The following is a 22,402-nucleotide window of genomic DNA, read 5'->3' on the forward strand; positions in this document are numbered from 1 at the left end:
CACACCATCTATGATATCTGTGGAGGGGTTGAACAGTTTGACTAGTCAGACTGTCTTCCATCTCTGTCTCCCATTGTGGAGTCCAGATCAGCTTGTCTCATATATATCTCACATCTACCCTGTATAATGTATGCAGTTCACCTTTGTGCCACCAGAGAGCACCAAACTATTATCCACGAGAAGAAAGACATTTACCTTGAAAGAGATTCCATTGGTGTGCTTCCATGGTCAGTTCACCCAAATTACAAAAAGAAATAAATAAAGTGACTTTACTAGTAGTATTTAGTCATGTGATTTGTCTAGGTTTTGAGATAGCTGACTCTGAGCTTTCTGAGTTTGTTTTTGTGCTCTTGTTCACTGGTAGGCTATGTGGTTGAGGGGATGGAGGGAGAGTTTTCTGAGGTTACAGAGGACCTGCATCATACAACTTTGTAAAATGATCTGTGCATTCAGCAGAAAACAACAACTGAATTGTGCCAGTTTGACAATTAAATACAAATATAACGACTGTTGTCATCAATGTCTGGTCAGTGTATGTAGAATACAACCAGGTAACTATTATCCTGCCTGTCCTGCCTCCCTGACCCAACATTTCTAACTGAACTGGCTTTGTAGTTTCTTACTTATGTGTGAAAAGAGCAAAGCTAACACATACACTGTTCCAGTGTATGAGGAGGACGCCATCCTTTAATAAAGAGGTTCAATAATGGGGGTGGTATGTGTGTAACAGAGATTCAGAATTGTGATAAATGTTAGACTGCCGATGTATTATAAAAATAAAAAAAAAATGTCATCAATGTGTGTTTGGTACAGGCTACTGACAGGAAAACTGGACCAATGTCAGATTCAAATGTATGGCCTTGGATTCGCAGACCCCGAGATGGAGCTGCAGGAAAATCACACAGACTAAGTAGCAACATCCAAGGCTGTGAAGTAAAGCCAACACAGGAAGTACCAAAAACTGCAGTTCCTCGAACGTCCACTTGAGGCTGGCTCCAAAACGTGTCAGTCCTCATAGGCCCCCATGTTAAAATGTCCAACTTCACAGATCAGGTCATTGGAACATTTGAACAAATTATATTGAGGCTTTAAGTTATAATTAAGAGTGTGGCAGGCCTCGCTGGAGGCGGTGGATGCAGGACTGCCAAGATGGTGATAGCCGGAGCCACCACACTCTGGGTGGCGTCACAGATACTGCGTCCATGTTTGACACTGTCTATGGTGGACTGTGGATGGAGGTGTGACGCATTAGGGCAGCAGAACAGGCGGTCTGCTGCATGGAGGAAGACACTCTACAGACGGAATTAGACTTCACTACGTGGCGTTGAGTGTTTTTCAAACGTGGGTGTCTTATCTTTAGCAGCACCTGAAGGCAGCACGGAGGGGGCGCAGCGCGCTGACGTCACAGGACTGACTGTACGTGCCTCTGCTTCAGCTCAGAAGAAGTCACCACGCTCAGTCAGCCAGTTATCACCGTGCATCCATGTTGCATGTCCGCGGAGGAGAGCAGACACCCTGCGGCAAATCCCACAGGAGGCTCCGGGTGCTCGCTGCTGCTGCCCGCGTCGTCTCCTGAACTCTTCGTGCTTTCCTCATTCTTCTCCTTGTTTATTTCGCCTTTCTGAGTGTCCTCTCCTCACTGAGCACCGGGGGATGGGGGAATGATCATCACCGACTCCCCTCCGCCGCCTTCTCTTCCTCCTCCTGCTCTTCCTTCAGTCGGTCTCCGTGTCCCCCGTCAGTCGTCGGAGCTCTGGCCAGGATGCGGGCCCCGCTGCTCGGCCAGGTTGCGGTGTTTGCGGCCCTGTTGGCGCTGAGCACCTGCTTGACAGGTAAGGAGCTGCTGCTGCTGTCTGCTGTCATTCATGCACAGGCTGCAGAGGGCCAACAGGACTGTGCACGGCTCCGCTCCTCATCAGATGATATACATATGATGTCCTGCAGCTGTAGTGTCGCTGCAGGGACTTGCAGTGTCTGTGGTCCTCAGTCAGAAGTAAATAGTGACAGCATACTCATTCATCCTCTGTGATGGGATAAATTTCTGTATATTTCCATATTCCCAGAGAGACCTTCACTACCTACGGTACTGTTTGAGTCACTGCTGTGTGATGAGCAGTGTTTGTTTGTGTTGAACATGTGTAGGAGACAATGCATCCTCAGTCAACAGGAACTGATGGACAGATCAGCACTGTGAAGATGTCACTGTGTTTTTTCTCTCATATCTGAGATCTGTTGTTACTGTCAGGGTCAGTCCTGTCTGATTTGATAATCAGTGTATTATAAATGATCAACTTAACATCACTCTCTGGTTATATAAAAATGTTTTATATAAGAGTAAGCTGAATATCTTTGGGTTTCAAGTTGTTGGTCAGGGAAAAAACAAGTCTATACAATCAGAAAAGAATGAAAAGAAAATCATATTTATCAACAGGTCGCCTGATCAATGAATTGTTTCATTCATCATCCTTTCTTCACTGAATGTGAAAGTTTCAGCACATAGACAGCTTACCCTGATGAAGACCTACAGTAATATCTCACTTCTGGTTAATATATTCTGTCTTAATATCACTGTTAAAGTCAGTTGTTAAGAAATCGACAAATATTCTGGTGATTTTGAAATAAGTTGTTTCAGACATCCCTTCAGCCTGAAGCTGCAGTGTTTGTATGTGTGTGTCTGTGTGTCGGTGTCTTTGAGCTGTGCTGGTTTCAGGCTTGTGTGCGGCTGCGTCTGGCTGAGAGACGGCATGAAACAGAAATAACATTAGGCCGTGAGGTGGGAAATGGATGATTCAGTGGCAGAGAAATGGATGGAACATGATGTTTTAAGGGCTTGTCGGTCGAAATGCCGGTGTCATAGCTTCGGTTATCGTAGCAGAGGTGTTAGTTGTGGCCTGGTTGTCCTCAGAAACACGTTCCAGCTGTCAGAGATGAAGAGGTCTGTGTGGAAGTGGTTTGGACATCTCCACAGCGTCACAGTGCAGATTAAGACAAGACGGGAAACACGACAAACCTTTTCCATCACCTGAAAAAGTCGAGATCAAGCAGAGAGAGACAGAGGTGGAGCAAGATCCTTCTGTAGGTAGATCAGGTGAAATTAAAAATGTATTTTAAAAAAATACTGATTTGATTCCCCCATTACAACCCCACCCAGCAAAGGACAAAACAAATTAATAAATAAAGAATAATGAAGTCTAAATATGAAACATAAATAAAGACATTTGAACAAATGAACGGCTCAGACTGAAATCGTCTGATGAAATTGGTGTGTTACATAAAATATCAACACTGTAAATAAATATCAGTATGCAGAAAATAATCATGTTCGCTCCACAACAAAGTGAGCGTACAGGACTCTCCACAAACAGCATTTAAACCATCATGTGACACTTCTGTATGACCCTCCACTCCAAATGAGCATAATTACCTTTGTTAATGTGTGGTGACACATCCTGATTATTAGCTGATGGGAAGAGTCTGAAATATCATGTGTTACACATCTGCATCAAGGGAAGCAACACGAAGAAAGAAACTACACTGCACCAATTGAATTTTAGTTTTATTAGACAACTGAAGATAAGAAAACAGAGCAAACAGTGCTGCTGGCTGAGAGAGAGAGTGAAGGAGGTGGAGCCTGCTGTATGTAGATCGGGGGCCGCTGATTGGACAGGAGGAGCTGGTTGATTAGACACTACATAGGTCATAACAAATGTCCCTGCACACACAGTAATCCCACGTCAACAAGGCCAGGACTCCATTAAATGTAATGAAATAACACCTAATGCAAAGAGAAACAGCACAGAACATACTGATGAATAAAGAAATGTCATAATTAGATCATAAAAACAACACATAATAATAGCTCCACTGACCAACAGGACCTCAGCTCTCTCTGGGTCTTGAACATTAGTCAGAGCAATGAGCTTAGTTCAAATTCAGTTAAACAGGCTCTGTGAGGTGGAGGTCTGGGCCTCTGGCTTGGCTGCGCTCCCTGATGAGCTGAAACCACGCGTCCACTCGGCTATTAAACCACGTAACCTGATTAAGGCCTGTGTTGTGTGAAGATGGCCGCTGATGCTGATGCTGCTGCAGACTCAGCCTGCCGCGTGCTCTGACCTGCAGCTCTGCTTTGGTTCACAAACAGCCTTTTCACAGGAAAAAGATCCAAATAAATACAAATATTCATGTTTTGAAGTGAAAATAACTCTAACAGTGTGATTTTGTGTTAGTATGAACTGGCGTTATTGGACACTTGGCAGAATCACCTGATTTTAGCTTTCAAAGCAGCAGTAAAGGTTTTAGAACAGCACATTTGGAAAAGCTCTTCTGCTTCATTAGCCTCACTGGCTGCAAGTCTCTGTGGTAATATCTGCCTGGCTGTCACAAGCAGGTTTTCATTTGTGGTTTTGAGTGAAATATCAGCATTACATGAAACTTTGTGGATGGATTTGAGTCTGCACAGGTTAACAAGCTTTTAAGGACTAAATCTCCTTTGCCTTTGTCTTATTTTGCTGAAATACAATAATGTCCAGGTGTTTTTTTAGAACGCCAGCTTGCACCAGTCTTTACCTCCGTGCCCCCACAGTCACTGTGGAGTGGTGCGCCTCAGTTTGAATGCATAAAGGCTGGAAGCAAAGGAATGCAGCTGGCCTGGCGCTTACACCTCTAGAGCTTCCTGAATACCAAGATGTATCTTGTTTGTTTCATTTGTACACAAAGAGAAATGTATAGTGGAACTGGAGCTACTGTGTGCTTTAGCATCCCACAGCCACTCTTTGAGGGGGCGGGGGGTGTATTAGCCATACTGAAGCATTCCTTTAATGAAACAGGAGGTTCTCATACAGTTAAGTGCCTTGGCAGTGGATCAGCATTAACTGTCTCTCTCACTTTGCACGTGTGGCACCTATTAGCGGTGATCCTCTCTTACCCCGTGAGATCACCTATAAACCTCTGACCGACAACAACCCCCCATACAGCTCTGAACTCAGGCCAGGCTGTCCGTCTGTTTGTCCTTCTGGCAGGGAGAGCACAAGAAGCATGCCCTCAATCCACCGAGCTCCTCCCTGGAGACTGCTGCTGCAGTGGTAAATGTCATGATGCTGATGTCCATATGTTCAAAAAAAGCCATGAGTCAGTTTCTCTGTCAGCTGGTGCACATGTTACACGTTGCAGTGGGGTCATTCTGTGAATGAGTGTGCATGAATGAATGAACCTGTGTCTCATTTGCTCTTGGGAGCAGTTAGCTCGGTTCAGATGTGTCTGATATGTAACACGGGGCCTCTCATGGCCTTCCTTGGCCTGTAGTTTTCTGGGTTTTTTTTTTTAAATAGCTATATTTTTTTTTAACTTAACATGCTCGTCGTGGCTCAGGTAGCAGAACAGGAAATCTTAAAAATTATTTGAAATGTCCTTCAACACAAGGAGACTGAACATCAAATTGCTCCTGATGAGTTGGCAAGCGCCTTGCATGTGTTTGTGCCTTGATACAACATATCATTTGAAAATATTTGTTCAGTTTTCATGTTGAATCATTTTGATATAATTAAAAACAATTTGTGCATATATAATAATAATAATAATAATAATAATAATAATAATAATAATAATAATGAACTCAATGTGATTCCACTACACAGTAGTGTAGTAGTAACCAGGTTTATGCATTCAATATTAATAAAGCCAATTTGTTTGCCCAAACCCAACAGTGGAAAAATATATATACAGGTTAAAATAATACTGAGTCTGTTTTTTCTAGAAGCTATTTAGATGTAAAAAAAAGTGTTACATATATAAATATTCAAACTTTTTTAATATGGACACACTCCACATCGTTACACGGGTTAGATAGAACGGGTTTTCCTGCACCACGTTCTTGGGTATGCTTATTTTCATTACCTGGCTATAAAACAAGTGTCCCCACCTAACAGGCAGGTGCCATGTTGGCACAGAGATAAAAAAAGTACCAGCTCTCTCTTCCTCTTTGCATGAGGTCGCCCTACATGCACTGTGTGAATGACTCATAATAACTCATAACACAAGTTATTTTCACACTGATTTAAAAAAACAGTGTGATAGTATTTATAGTACCTTTTGTGTCTCATCTGTACCAAAAGAATTGCAGTTTTACGATATGCATTGATTGCACACTGATTGGTCTGCAGACATGTCAGTGATCAGGGCCTCATACACACTCCACCTGCACTCTGTAGGCTCTTTATGATAGCCTCAGCAGTGTCAGTGTCAGGGCTGTGAGGGCTGAGAGAACACACACAGCATCAGAGCTTCCCAGCCGCCTGACATTTTCATCTCAGTGAACGTCACAGCTGAGCGATGGGAGCCAGCCGCTGCATTCACCGTCTGCTGAATTTCACTTCACCTCACCACAGCAGAGAAATGGAACACACTTTAGATGATACATTTGTATTCAGACGACCACTGCAACAACACCAGTGTAAGATTAGACATTGTATTGCTTAAGCAGGTTCTGTAGGCAGCAGCATACTGTAACAATGATGATTCATTAAAATAGACCTTCAGTGATCTGTTATTTAAAAGATGGACTGGCCTAAAATCTTTTAATGATTATTGATCAAAGTCCTCTGACAGATGACGTTTCTATTTTTACTCTGAGCCATTTATTTTAAGATCACCTCCCCAGACTCGACGCCACAGATGAATGGAGCTATTCCATTTCACAGGATGTGACCCGGGAGTAGAAAGCAGGATTATAATGCCTCTCTGACTCCTTCAGACCTAAGGTGTAAAGCAGAGGTATCTTCTTCAGGTGATACTGACCCTTTTCAACAAGAGTCTTTCTGTCAGTGTGTCGCTCAGGTTCATTTATTGTGAAGTTATTGAATGTCACCTGGATGTCGCCTCATTCCTGATTTCTAAACTCTCTCATTGATTTAGGTCTGAGGTGATGTGTCAAACTGATTGAAAGACAACCAAGCCAGTCTGAATTTGGGAACTATGAAATTGACACAGCGGTTTACACAGTGAAATAAAAAGTTTACTGGGAAACTGTACAGCAGCAAATGCAAAATAATCTGAATGTGTTTGGTCATTTGTTCTTATAACAGCAATGATGCATGATGGGTACTAACAGCATGATGGGTACACCCTAATGTTGAATATATGAAGACTGATAAACAAGACATAAAACATAGAGCTACTTTCCCCAAATATGTTCAAAACAGTTTTATCCTCTTTTAATTTAAATAAAAGCCATCAGGTTTCTCCCTCGAGCTATATCAAAGCTGCTTAGATTGTGTATTTCAATATTAATCACAAACAAACTAGCCAGGTTAAGGTGGATTGGTATTTACTCTGGTTAGAAGAGTACAGTACACATTAGACTGTAAAAATACAAATTCTTGGGTTTGATTCCAGCGTGCAGCCCTTTGCTGAAGTTAAAAACAAGCTGGTTACACAACATCTGTAGAGTTGCATTATAATTCTCCGTAACTACTACAACATACTACAACATACCATCCATCCATCAGTCCATCCAGAGACAAATTCACCATTCACCCTCACATTCACCAGTCACCAATGAACCTGTTAAGGTTCATGTGTTTGGACTGTGGGAGGAAGTCGGTGTACCCAGAGAGAACGCACACAGACACAGGGAGAACATGCAAACTCCACACAGAAAGGTCTGAACCAGGAACCTTCTTGCTGTGAGGTGACAGTGCTAACCACTTTACCCAACACACCTTCATATTATGCATTTGTTGAATTGTAAACACAAACTTACTAAACATATTGATTGGTGCAACTTTACTGTAGAAAGAAACCCTTGAACAAATGTTCACGTGAAGATGTGTTTAAATTAAAGTTTAGACTGAGGTGTCATTCCAGTATTCGGCTTTCATGCAGCATTAGACAGTGATGCTCATCTGATCCAGCAGGACTCAAATCTGAGTGGATCTGGACTATGTGCAGCATAGCCTAAAAAGCCTGTGTCTGCCAAACCCTACCCAGAACCTTTAAGGACGTGCCATTCAGTACAGCCTTGAGCTGAAGTGAAAGAGAGTGTTTCCTTTTCTTTAATCAAACACAGGACAAGAGGTTGCTAGGAAACTGTGACTTTAGAAGAAAGTGTTTCACACTGTGGGAATGTGACTGGTGCACCAAGACTCTCCTGATAGAAGTACAAAACGCTGAACATAATACACGCTTTGACACTCTTTACAGCCTCTTTCAAATGGCCTTGATAACGCTGCTGTGGAGTCAGTTTGATTTGAATATGGATTCATTCAAAGCAGTGCAGATGAATGTTGAGTTCTCACAGTCACTGTGGTGTTGGTGCAACAGGTGCAGACAGGACTGATCTGTGTATTTATGTTGAACAGTGACTCTGTACTACAGGCTTTTCTATTTTGTATGTTGTATGTGTGCTCTGTGTTTATGAGAGACAGTGCTCACACTCTGTGTTACCATGACAACATGGCTGACTGTTTAATGAATTAACTATCATTATTTGTATTAAGCTCTTATTTGCTCTTATTAGACCTTATTTCCACCCCAGTCATATTAACATTTTTGCATTGAAGTACATTGGTACTGTCTGAAATGTCACTGCAGCAATGTTCATGTTGCTGCACGAAATGAACTGACTGCAGTGCCTTCATCTCTGCAGGTTTGTAGCGTGGCAGAGAGAGAAACGGGGGCACGCATTGTCCCAGAGCATCCTCTTCTCCATCATCCAGTTGTAAAGCTTTGCATAGATTAGCTACTGACATCGTAGTCTCCAAGGGCAGGCCATTGTGTGCGTGAGTGAGGTGTGCAGTTAGATAGCTGCTTCAGCTGTGGCAATAATCATAGTGCAGCAAGGAGCAACGCATGCAGCTACATTACTGTCACATTTTATATTGTTTTGGTAGCATATTATGATGCAATATTTAACACTCCATAATTACAATAAATTAGCACTTGCTTTTAGCGTTATCACCGACAGCCGCAGAGGAAATATTGATCGTTGTTGTTCTTTACATGCATTTGTCATCCCTGCCTTTTTCTGCCTGACACACCAGCCTGAGACAAACCTTCCATCCTTGACTTGTGCATCTGTGTGGTGACTCACCCACTGATGATGTCACACCTCCTCTGTTGCCATGGCAGTTGTCATGGCAACCAGTGTCTAGGTTCCTGTAGCGGGGAGACGAGAGCCATTCTGACGAAGAAGCTAAAAGGGTTAATATTGATAGCTGGGTCTAATCAGGAGGACGAGTCCAGCTGTATTCTTCTCTGCACGCTGGTGCTGGCCTCAGATGTCTAACTAAGAAAACACTGTGAGAAGTGAATGGATGCACTGTCCCACCATAACTAGTGCAACAGATACTCCTTGTGGGGAAGTGTTTGCTGCCGCAATGCTGTGGAGGTGAACCCACTTCATTTCATTCACCTGTTCAAACCAACAGAAACATGTGCTTTATTTCAAACTGATGTGAAGAGGATGAAATGTAATAGATTACAGATTACTAGTTATTATGTTAAAGAGAAAGAGACAAAGAAAGGGGTTACATAAAAAAATGTACAACACAATGCACAACATGAACAACATGAATCTAAAAATAACAATATGAATGTCAAAGAAAAACTGAATATTGGTCAGCGATGGCTAAAATTATTAGAACACCTAGCAGATCTGAAAATATTGACCTTTTTGCCTCCAAGACATGACATAATAATGCTCATGAAACATGCAGATGGTTACTCTGATCACAACAAATATTGGATGAAGTGAGTCCTACTGATTTGATCCACTTTGAACTTGAATATTTAGTATGTCCACCTTTTGCAGCAGTTAAAGCAGCACATCTCTCTGGCATTGTGTCGATATATTTCCTGAGAACTTCAACACTAATGTTATCCCATGCCTTCTGCAACTCAAGCCAAAAGGCTTTCCTTGGAATGTACAATACATCTATCCAGTTTATTTCCCAACTCGCCCCAAATTTGCTCTATGGGGTTGAGGTCCATCATTTTCAATGTTTCAGCAGATTCCTTCTGTCACAGGTAGTTCAGACAATTGTTAGAAGAATGTTTAGGGTCATTGTCCTCTTGGAAAATGAATCCGGGCCTAATAAGATAACTCCCAGATGCTATTCTGTGTCTCACCAGAATGTTGTTGTATACTTTCTTACCCATGATGCATCAGTTTTCACCTGTTCCTGAGGCTGAAACGCCCCCATACCATAATACTATCCCCTCTGTGTAACTGTTGGCAAGAGACACTAATTTTTATATTTCTACCCCTCCCTTCATCCAACATACACTCTTCACTTGTTTCCAAACTGTTCAAACTTCAAACAACACTTTATGCCAATCTTCCTTTGTCCATTTCTTGTGTTCTTTTGCAGATTTCAGGTGTTTCACTCTGTTTCTCTTTCAGTGCTTTCTTTGCTGCTATTCTGCCAACAAGTCCTTCTTCACCCAGTTTCTGACACACACTTCTTGAGGACACTGTTTCATCTTTTAATAATTTTGGCCACCACTGTATATATCATAATAACAACAATTACAAAAACAATTACAGCTTCCTGGTTTTAGCTGCAGCCCTCTGGCATCACACACTGAAGAGACGGGGTTAAATGAGCTTTATCATGGAGAAACTCACAGTGAGACTATAGTTGAAACATTTATTCCTACTGTAGTACATTTGATACAAGGTATATTTGGACAACATCAATATGGCATGGTTAATTTATGGTAGTATGAGTGGTAGATATGTGTTGCTCAAGTTTAGGCATCATGAACATTCTTATTCCAAATGAGGAAGAATTCTTTGACATGACAGTGTTCAGAATAGACGTGAGCACAACCTGAAACAAGTTGAAGTGCACAAACATCTCGTCCTCCTGTTATGTTGTATGAAAAAACAACAACCTAATAGTTACTTCATCAAAGTAATGTAATCTAGTCTGATTACTCGTCTTCTTTTCACTGCTGGTGAACAAACTTTACTCTGTGCAGTAATGTTAGAATGATGTTCTGATTACTTCTAACACAGTCGAAGTTAAAAAATAAACAGAATTGCTGCTTACTAAGCCTTTCACCAGCACAGAATTGTAAACAAATCCTACTGTATGTCATATTTTCATTGACATGCAGGACACAGGTCTGAAATCTTCTCGGCTCACTCTGGGAGGAAAGCAAATAAACACAATAAATGTCTGTAGTCTTAATGCTTAGTGAAGTAACACAACAGTTGCGAGTAAAGCGGACATTCACCTCAATATGAACGTGCTAAACCACATACTGTACTGTCTTCATACAGGTGTGTGTGTCCTGTTGCATGTCCATATACTGTCATGCATCACACCTGACGAGCAGTGCTGGCCTCCAGCTGCAACCAAACAGTATCACAGCAGCAGCAGCAGCAGCCCAGGCGAGGTCGGGCTGCCCACTCTCATCTGTTCTCATGTTACAGGGACATTTTCAAAGCTGGCATTTTCCTTAAGAGGCCTCATAATAAAGCTTGGCTATCATCTCTGACCTTTAAACACATAATTCTTACTCAGGTTTGAGTAGGCTATTTTTGACTTTTGTGTCACTCGAGAATGAGACTTCCAGTGTTGAAATGAATTTGTTTTTAATGTAGCCACTAATAGCTGAGTTAGCGATAAATCATGACACATAGAGGCCTGTGTGTAAGTGTTTCAGGCGAACACATGACAAGGGCACTGATTGGCTGATACTTAACTACTACAAAATGCAAATGAATTCATCAATTCAAGTTCTTCATTACAGCACTGTTACCAAAATAGTTGTCACTCTATGTAAAATGTAAATGTAAACCCCATCCCAACATGTTTGAAACATGTTGCTGGCATCAAATTCAAAATGGGCATATCGTTTTACAGTTTGAAGTTTCTTTTTAAAGATTTTTTTTTTGGCCTTTTCAAGCTTTTATTTTGATAGAGACAGCTAAAGAGTGACAGGAATGCAGGGAGAGAGAGATGGAGAATGACATGTGGGAAAGAGCCACAGGTCGATTCAAACCCTGGGCTTCCACAGCAAGGACTGATCCTTTGTACACGGGGCGGCTGCTCTACCAACTGAGCTAAACACTGCCCCGAAAGTTTCTCACTTTCAACAGTTGATCTATTTTAGATTAAATATGAGGGTTCAACAACAGTCTGTCTGTTTTATTTTTGGTTCTTTCAGTGAATTTAGTAGACAGTAGGACGTCACAGAGTCAGCGTGCATGCGTATGTGTGTGTGTTGTACTACTGCGTACTACAGCATGAGGTAGTGGTAGTAATGAAGGGTGATTAAGGTTTGGCCAGCTGATGTCATGGTCCATGTTTCACTTTTCTATTTAAAGAAATATTTTGACATTTTTTAAAAATGTGCTCTTTTGTTTTCTCACAGACGAGATTGTGATCGTAACTGGGATTGTTTGCCAGCAGCTAGTTAGCTTAGCATAGCTTAGCTTAGCACAAAGACAACAACAAAGAGCTGTGTACACTGTCTGTGGATTGTGTTACCTTTTGGGCAGAACCAGGCTAGATGTTAGCATTATATTTACTTTACAGACATTAGAGTGATATCAGTGTTCTCATCTCACTGTCCTCAAGAAAGATTTCCATGTTGCATTGCAGGAACTCATCTGTGCCCTCGGAGTTTAGACTGTGCCCAGGCAGGGCGGCACTTCTGCCAGCCGGGCAGCTCACACTGCGGCCCCTGCCTTCACCACCTGGTAGAGAACTCCCATGGCCGTTGTGTGGTCAAGAGGAGGCACGCTCCTCACCCTGCTCAGTCCATTAAAGGTAAGTGGTACCAGTGTCTAGGTCCCTGTAGCTCCTGTCCTCCATCAGAACACAAATAAGACAATAACTGTATGAACAGTCAGCAGAGTGAATGCAACACATCCAGCTACACTCTAATTGAACAGTGTTCCTTCCCCTCTGTCTCTTTCCTTTATATGAGTCATGTACTTTATCAAAGGGCGGCTTCAGAGACTCCCAGTGGGTGTGCTGCCAGCTTCCAGCTTCCATTCCACTGGGTCAGCAGTGTGTGTCATATTTAATGTCAAACGCTAATAATCCTTGCGAGTCTCTGCTTTGGTGTCGTGCTCTGCCAGTGTGCCAGAAGTGATAATGAGCTGCTGGATGTGGGATGTGTCAAGGGGGCAGAGCTGCTTTGTACAGAACACGGTGGGAATATTCTGGAAACATTCAGCAACAAAACCTAAGAGAAGGAAAAGAATATTGTGGTGAACTGAGATAAGCAGCATGTACTGCTGGCTGGAGACTTCTTCGCTGTGTTCCTTTCATACAGGTGTGTTTATCTTGTTTCCTGTCTGACAGTTATCTTAGCTCTGTATTCACCCTCCCCACCCATGCACTGTCATACATCACACCTGACGAGCAGTGCAACCAAACAGTATCGCAGCAGCAGCAGCCCAGGCGAGGTCAGGCTGCCCGCTCTCATCTGTTCTCATGTTACAAGGACAGTTTCAAAGCTGGCATTTCCCTTAAGAGAGAGACCTTCATGTCCTAGAGAGACTGGATGAGACAGTTTTGGAACCTTTCAACCCCGATTCCTTCATTAATCAGAAAGAAAGGCTAGAGTCTATGCCAAGCAGGACTGACTGACTGACTGACTGACTCATGTCCTGACTGCCCTGCTGCCAGCTGAACTGCCCACTGCAGTAAAGACAGTTACAGTGATGGTGCGCTGGCCTGTCGTGAGGCACAGTCATCCTCTCTTTGATTCCTCCAGTATGTTCACTTTGTTTGTCTCAAAGTGTTTCTGTTCACGTCTGAAATGTTTCTAAAAGAAGTGAAAAACTCACTGGATATTTTCCAGACATGAAAAACCTCAGTAAGCATACAGTGAAATATTCAGAATCTGCAGCTTAGGCTCTGTATATGTTGATATTACCTGCCAGTATCATATTGAACATTTACCCTGCTGTTTATTTGTGTTATACTGTACTAATACATGGAACGAATGAATTAAGGAGAAGTCTTCTGTATTGTTATTATAATGTGCACACTGATGCCAAAAATATTGCAATGCAATGTCCAACTAATTAGTGAAACTGTTGCACTGGGCAACATATTTATTCATTAACATAAACAGACACTGTAGATTATTTTAGGGCGCACACACACACACACACACACACACACACCGTCCTGCTGCCAAAAAATACTCACGACAGCACCAAATGTAAATGAATCCTCTGCTAAATATAGTCCCCCAACAAATGCACTATTCCTTCCATCATTTAGGTTTTTTTTAAGATGAAATACTTGATGATTATCTAGATATGACTTCTATGCAGCAAAGAATAGAATAAAGACTCAATGAATAATTGATTTCAATCAAACACTTATTGATTCTGATATTTACACGATGTGATATGAGTGGAGACAGTGGGACATGTCATCTAAAGACCAGTTACAGTATAAGATTTATTCTGATTGTCGACAGTCTGTGATCAACGTACAGACAGTATGCTTTGTTTCTCTTCTCCTCTTCCTCTCTCTCTTTCCTGTTGCCGTAGTGATGCTTTTCATTCATGGTTCTAAGAAAGACCCACCCCACCTCCCACGCATGCCTCCTTCTCTATCGTTGTCTTTTTTCTTTCTTTCCTCTTCTCCATGTTGCCATCAACCCACACTCTGAGCAGCCAGGTTGACAGTAGAGCACTGAGCCATCCACACACACACACAAACACATGTACACACACACACACACACACACACACACACACACACACACACACACACACACACACACACACACACAAACACTCACTGTGTCACTTGCAGCTTCCATGCCTGTATCCTCCCACTCATCAGCTTGTTAAACTCCCTGGCAGTGTGATGTGTGCTCTGCAGTGGAGCACAGGATCAGGAGCTTCACTCACTAACACAGTCAAGGCTGTGGGTCTTTCTAATGCCACATGAGGGCAGTGCTGTGTTTCTGTCTAGCCACTGTCGTGACCCTGAGCAGCAGATCCACGCGGGCAGGACGGCTGACTCTAATTTCCAGCAGTCAGCAGATATCACTTCACGTTTGTTTGTTTGTTTCTGGATCTTCCTGCTGTTCTCTGACCTGTGCACATGGAGTTTGGATAAATGAGTGTTGTGTTACTGGATTCTAATTTTGTGTCTCTCCAGGTAAGGTTAGCACCTATCCTGAGCTGGACGAGGAGATCGACTTTCTCTCTGCCATCATCAGTGAACAGAGAACTGTGTCCAGGCTGCCAGGTACTGCATAGGCCTTTCATTTACCCATGATGGTATGAACCACCACATCCCTGCTGACATCCCGTAGTGACTCAAAACCTTTTTTTTATTTTTTATCTCAGCTTCACCCTTCCAGGACATATCCAAATCCATGCAGCTCAGTCAGTCCGGGCCCGCCCACGGAGCATCAACTACAGAGCAGCCCACGAAGGCAGCAGTGTTCACCACCACTGTGGCTTCACCTACCCCAACCACTACTACCACCGCCACCACCACTACTACCACTACCACAAACCACACACCGGCTCTCCTCGACGATCCCATCATCCTCCCTTACCCGTCCAATGACAGTGTCTTCATCAGTGAGTTTTATCTTACCATTAGACATTTCTACTTTGATGTCAGCAACACGTTTGAATAAAGTCAGACATGTTTCCCGTTCATCAGCAACACTCTGTATGTCTGCGAACTGAGGAGACTTCTGCTAAACAGTTTTACAGTCCAAGGTCTCCTTTGTTGTATTTTATGTTTTATAATGCACCAAACACTCGCTGTTTGAATACGTGCAGATCGTCTTGATGACATAAGCAGGTCGTCCCTGAAAGAGACTGCGTCTACTTGGCAGCATATGTTGCTCCAAAAGCTTTATATATGGTTCAGGATGAATGGAATATTATCATTTCACGTTTCAGCATCCTTCCTTATGCTTACCTCACCATAGCAATAATATTTGATGGTCAGACTTGTTGCTCAGTATTTGGCTGTGATAGTTGTGTGGTGTTTTTTTTCTTTGCACCAGTACATACAGTCAGTACACAAACACATAGATACACACATGACCCGGACCCACAGGACCAACTGGGAGTGGATTTTGGCAAATATTCCTGGGAAATACCATGCTGTGTTTTCCCAGTGAACCCATGGCAGCAGTGGGAGGAAACAACCGAAACTGAACTGAACAAAATTTTCAGTCACGCAAACAAAAATGACATTCAAAGTACTTCAGAGTGCAAAACATTTGCATGAGTTTACTAAAATGAGCGTTTGTCTGAAGACATCTCGGGACTGACCACAGATTTACTGCAGGGTTGTACAAACAGAGCTTGTATGTTTCTGTGAATCAGATCTGTCTCACTCTGACACTGTTTTCACTGCAAACGCTGCACCCTGACGCTCAGTTGTCTCCAGCAGCTCCTCAGCAGCGCTGCACTCTGCTACAAACACATTTGAAGAGCTTCAGTCAGGGATCATGTCTTCCTCTGACACCCGCAGACCTGCACAGCATTCTCTTCCCCTAACTGTCTGTATGTATCTCTTCTCAGTCATGAGCAGCGTCTTCATCGTAGCTGGTTCGCTGGCTTTGATCATTGCAGGGGCCTGCTGGGTCAGGTAAGATATTTTAAAACTGCTTTAAAACATTTATTATCATTAATAATAATAATAATAATAATAATAATAATAATAATAATAATAACACAAAATAATAATAATAAAGTGCATGAGACTTAAAATTACAAAATACATGAAGAATACAGAATAAATTAAATTGCACACAACTGAACTTCAAATCACTATCTCACTATAACTATAACCATTATTTTTTATTAATAATTAATCTTTTTCCTCGAATTAAATTAATTAATTTGGGCATAAAATGTCAGATAATAATATTAAATCCAATCCAATCCACTTTATTTATATAGCACGATTTTAGCAAACACAGGGTTTCCAAAGTGCTGCACAATACGATAGAACACAATGAATAACAATATAGAAACACAACAAAACATCAAGTAGATAAAAGAAGGTAGAAAACAATAAAAATAAAATGAATGAAAGGCACTAGATAAAATTAAAAAAATAGACAAAAATAAGTACGTAAATAACAAAAAGCATGTATGCACATAAAATCAACCATCTACATGGTGTTAAAAGCCAAAGAGAAGAGGTGGGTTTTAAGAAGGGTTTTAAAATGAGACAGAGAAGAGGCCTGTCTCACGTGCAGCGGCAATTCGTTCCATAGCTTCGGGGCTGCAACGGCAAATGCTCGATCCCCTCTGAACTTAAGCCTGGCTTTAGGGACAGTCAGGAGCAGCTGGTCAGCTGACCTGAGGGAACGGCTAGGCATGTAGGGGTGCAGCAGCTCAGAGAGGTAAGGTGGGGAAAGGCCATTCAAGGCCTTAAAAGCAAATAAGAGAACTTTAAAATGAATCCTAAAGTGAGACAGAGTTGAGTTGCATTTCCCATAATGCAACTCAATAGTGTCGCATTTTGAATATAAAACATTTTCTCATGTAGATGTGATTCAGCTTATCAAGTTTGAAGTGAATGCTTCTGCAAATCATCAAAACAAAGATTGAAATCACAAGAGAGATATGACCTGTCCCCTCTGTTCAGGGAAAGAGACTCATTCTGTGACTCTGAAATTGATGTTTGGATACGAACATATGACACATAAGGCGCACTGACTCATTCTTTGACTGACTCAGATTGTACAGTGTGCATTTTGTTTGCACAGAGTTCCTGTACAGAGTTTATTTATATATATTCTGTACAGAGTTTGTAGGACTGCCACGATTAGTCGATTAGTCCCGATTATGTTGACGAACAAAATCTCTCCAAACTGCAGCTGCAGCTTCCACTGCCACGTCTGCCTTTCTGTCACACACACACACACACACACACACACACACACACACACACACACACACACACACACACACACACCTAGGCACATGCACAGTAGTGGTAATCGGCGTCAGGCCTGACTGTACCGTAAATGATACCATATCACAGACCCTCCAGGAATTCACGATGTTGTGATTTGCAACTTCAACGCAACTTCAGTGAATCCCCGTGAATTCAGGGCGGTGTTGCAATTTTAACCAATCACCGCAACTTCCGCGCTGTCTGCCCGGGGGATTCAACTCGGCAGGGCAGGGACGGCCGCACGGTGCGGGAGGATCCCCTCATGGGACCTCTCCCCGGCGTTGGCTGGCCTCCGCCGGGCGCATTTCCTCCGCGGCGGCTCTGGGTCGGCATGGAAAGACTCGGGGGCGAAGGTGGCTCACGGCTCCGTCTGCGAGTTTTAGAGCGCCCGCCCACTAGCACCTTTCCGGGACAGTCAATTACATATGATCCGATTAGTCGACTAATCGAAAAAATAATGGGTGATTAGTCGACTATCAAAATAATCGTTTGTGGCAGCCCTATTCTGTACAGAGTTTGTGTGTGTGTGTGTGTGTGTGTGTGTGTGTGTGTGTGTGTGTGTGTGTGTGTGTGTGTGTGTGTATATATATATATGTGTATATATGTGTCCTATTTTGCCAAAAGCAACATCACAAAGACAAAGCAAAGCATGCCAGTCAATTCAAAATGCATTCATAAATCAGTACTGTATATGCATACAGTGTATACGTCCTGTATTTGTGATGAAACATTGGGCAGAATGTTACTTCTTTCTTTTCCAGATTGCAGAAAGGTGTGCATCTAACTCAGAAGGTGGACTACCCTGTATATGGACTGATGAGAGCCCAAACCTTTGACAGTTTGGTGAGTAGAAACCCTTTTTATTATTAGAAAGACTTCTTAAAGATCTCAGTCCAACCATGTACTGCATGATCAATTTTTATGTCCAAATGTTGTATATTTAATTGTACATTAACAGGGAACTACTGTCACACTGTATAAGCTGCATTATTTAGGATTCCTTTAATGTATGATGAAAGGGAATTATCACCTGATGCAGCCGCCCTCAGCTTTCTGCTCATGTGTCTGCTGCAGGTGTGAATAATCAACTGCTCACTGCCTTCATGCTGTATACTCGCCACGTTGTGTTTACTGCTTCTCACGCTGCCCCAAGTGGCCAAAATAAATCAATGAATGCAGCTTTAAATAATGTGTCGGGTAACATTGTAATGTGCATCATCAGCATACTGTACACTGTCAGGGTCATAGCAGTAAATGTAGTAATTGATTATATCATGTACAACTAATCATACTACATATTTCTCAATTAAGCAAACAACAAATAATTCTGAATAAAATGAATGTGGAAGTTGTGTTGTTTAAATAGAACTATAAATACTGTAGAATAGCTTACACAATCCTGTCAATGCCATGACACTGTTGTCCACCGTTGCAAGCTAGCTGTGCCATGAGCACGTGCAGAACAAACACGTGCTGCAAAGTGAATGTCAGCTGAGCGGTGTGATTAGATGTGGATGAATATCAGTGACTTTCTCATGTCCCCTTTTGTCCCTCGGTGCGTTCCAGCCTGGGGACAAGAAGCTGGCCCACAGTGCCCAAATGTACCACTACCAGCACCAGAAGCAGCAGATGCTCTCCCTGGAGAAGTGAGTCACCCTCTGAGCCCGAACACGCTCATCTTTCCCGAGCATGTGTGTCTGTCTCCTGCCCCCCTCGTCTCTCGTCCCCTCCCTGCCCTCTCTGGCTCATCTAATCTCCGTTATCCTCTGAATATTTTATGACCGTGTGTGTCTTTTGCGTGTGACCTCTGCAGACACAGGGCTGAGCCAAAAGTTCCCGACTCAGGAGCATCAACAGATGAGGAGAACGAGGACGGAGATTTCACAGTGTATGAGTGTCCTGGATTGGCACCTGTGAGTGAACTCTGCATTATTATCTCAGCATTTATTGAACGTAATACAGCAATGTGGATGTCAACAGGTGCAATAATGATCCAACAGTGTTTCAGCACTGCTTTAGTAGGAAGCCCTTAACCAGAATTAAAGAATAGAATTATTAAACATGTATAAAAAATGCATCTAAAAAAAGAAAAAGATATAAGCATAAGTAGTTATTATTTCAATTTAAAGCTGCACTTATCAATAATTTTCATATTAAAAATGAGCATGTGTAATGTTGCCCTCAGCATTAAGCTTCTTGTGGCTCATATTTCATTTTCTACCTGATAATCTCAGCTCCCATTGGCTTCAGTGAAGAAGCTCTGATAAATCTACTGTATGCTACATATCCAGAACCAACGGACACAGAAAATGAGCCAGATATTTTTCTCAGGAGTTGGCGGAGACCAAACCAGAGCTAAAAGGGCAGTGAACCCTCACACCCAGCCCCAATGAGTCCAAATGAAAGATGATTTTGTTGTAGATTGGTGGATTTGAACTGTTTGCTAACACAGCTCCAAAAGGTGAAAATATATCCAGTGTGTTTTCAGCTTGTTCTTCTGCCCACAAGTGGCAAAAAATTCAATTAGTGCAGCTTTAAATGAGAGGATGTGTAACTGCCCCCAGTCATCCTTAATGCAGCTTTAATGGAACAAAGATATCATTTATGTTATTAGTTAGAAATTAGCTTTTACTGCTGCTATTAGTAAAAATGTGGAACTGCATATCTTTTTCTTTTTTTTTTTTACTTAATTTTTATTACATTCACATTTAGTCTGCTGTTTACCATTTATGATCTGCTTAATACAGCATAAGAGTATATGCTTCAGGTTAAACGTGCAAATTACATGGTTGAATAAGAATAACACACAAACATAACAATAAAATAATAAGGTAAATAAAGGTAATTAAATAATAAGGAGCGTGAATGGAAATAAATGAATGGATTACAATAAAATGAAATCAAATGACTTTTACTGCATTAGTATGGCCATGTCTCAACAAATATATATATATATATATAGTATATATATATTATATAGATATATTATATATATATATATATATATATAATTATATGTAGTATATTGTATATGTGTGTTGGTATATGTATATATATATATATAATTAATGTATATGTATATGTTATATATATATATATATATGTAGGTGTGTGTGTGTGTGTGTGTGTGTGTGTATGTATATATATATTCCATATGGTAGATTTCCCAGACTTTATCAATGCACATATTGTAAGTTGGAGGATCGGGCTTTAACCATTTAATTGTGATACATTTAAGAGCTGCAGTCAGCCTCTTCCAATTATGTAATTATTTTTCTGAAATATTTTTTTCAAGTGCCTCAAAGTCCTCGTCAGATAACACAGAATAAATTGTATGGAACATGTTAAACTTGCATGAGGTTGATACAACTCTTCACCTCATGTTTATTCTAAACAAGACTTATTATGAGTAATGCAAAGTCTGTTAACATTTTAGTTTAAAATGTATCACTCTTGCTCTGACCGCGGGAAATGGACTTGGACATGCCTTGTTTAGGACATGCCCAAAGTATCTGGGTATTGTTACCAATTTGTGTCCCACAGCTTAGCTGCATATCTTTTAAATGGTGTATTATGTCAGAGCTTGTGTTTCTCCATCCATTCCATCATAATCTGTTTCATTAGCTTTATCCAAGTTCCAACATAGTGTACTGTTTAGTTTCATTTTAATGTTTATGTACTGTGATTTTACACAGTCATTACTCTTGCAGAGGAAACATGATGATGAACTTTCGCCCTCTCTCTGTCCATCTGTAGACGGGGGAAATGGAGGTGAAGAACCCGCTGTTTGACGACTCCACCCTTTACTTTCAGAGGTTCCACAAGTAAACCTGGACTGGAGAATGCAGTACTTCTGGTGTACAAGTAGTTCAATTTACACATATATAAACACACTCCACACAGTGCTGTGCTCAGCCCAAGCCTTTTAACAGACAGGATGGAGCGTGTAAGGTACACGGAGGAGGAAGATGATAAGGAGTGAGGCATTCATGGACATTTAAAAGGACGTCAGTGTGTTTGTTGTTTGAAGCAGGACTGAATCTGGGACCAATTTCTCCTGTTTTTATTTTGTCATCACTTTTTCATATTTCTGTTCACAAAAATACAATCAGCCAATATCAAAGAACCCAGAATCTCTTCTGTCAGGTAGCAGACATGCATATTGATATCAGTACAAAGACATGATTATCCACGTTTATTCATCAGTAAAAACTTTCATTCTTTCTTGAGTTCTCACTTTAAGCGCTGGTTTCATTTAAGTATTTTTAAAAAGAAATGTGATTTTAATATTTCCTGAACACACCTCCATGGAGCACCGTGATCTTCTTTATAAGTATGGTATGTAACCATCGTGTCTAGTTCCTCTATGCATGAATTGATGATGCTGTGTTATGAAACATGAGAGTCAATATGCATTTACAACTTTACAAGTTTCTTGTGCAAACTTGCTACTGATAATAAATAAATAAATAAATGTATATATG

General features: G+C 41.5%; 1 protein-coding gene across 1 annotated transcript; it reads left to right on the forward strand.

Annotated features, from left to right (window-relative positions):
- The first annotated feature begins 1,090 nt into the window (after positions 1 to 1,090).
- Positions 1,091 to 22,402, forward strand: npdc1b (neural proliferation, differentiation and control, 1b). The gene is made up of 9 exons (XM_027278245.1): positions 1,091 to 1,832; positions 12,609 to 12,776; positions 15,141 to 15,230; positions 15,332 to 15,571; positions 16,532 to 16,598; positions 18,680 to 18,761; positions 19,485 to 19,564; positions 19,732 to 19,831; positions 21,675 to 22,402. The coding sequence occupies exons 1-9, from the start codon at positions 1,763 to 1,765 to the stop codon at positions 21,744 to 21,746; spliced, it is 969 nt and encodes a 322-aa protein (XP_027134046.1). The 5' UTR covers positions 1,091 to 1,762; the 3' UTR covers positions 21,747 to 22,402.

This window comes from Larimichthys crocea, chromosome III (assembly GCF_000972845.2).
Source record: "Larimichthys crocea isolate SSNF chromosome III, L_crocea_2.0, whole genome shotgun sequence".
Taxonomy (NCBI): Eukaryota; Metazoa; Chordata; class Actinopteri; family Sciaenidae; genus Larimichthys; species Larimichthys crocea.

Excerpts from the sequence above, each read along its gene's own strand:
- npdc1b (XM_027278245.1), top strand. The coding sequence starts at position 1,763 with ATGCGGGCCCCGCTGCTCGGCCAGGTTGCGGTGTTTGCGGCCCTGTTG. Across the intron at positions 1,833-12,608 it reads GCTGAGCACCTGCTTGACAG|GAACTCATCTGTGCCCTCGG; the intron begins GTAAGGAGCTGC and ends GTTGCATTGCAG. Across the intron at positions 19,832-21,674 it reads AGTGTCCTGGATTGGCACCT|ACGGGGGAAATGGAGGTGAA; the intron begins GTGAGTGAACTC and ends GTCCATCTGTAG.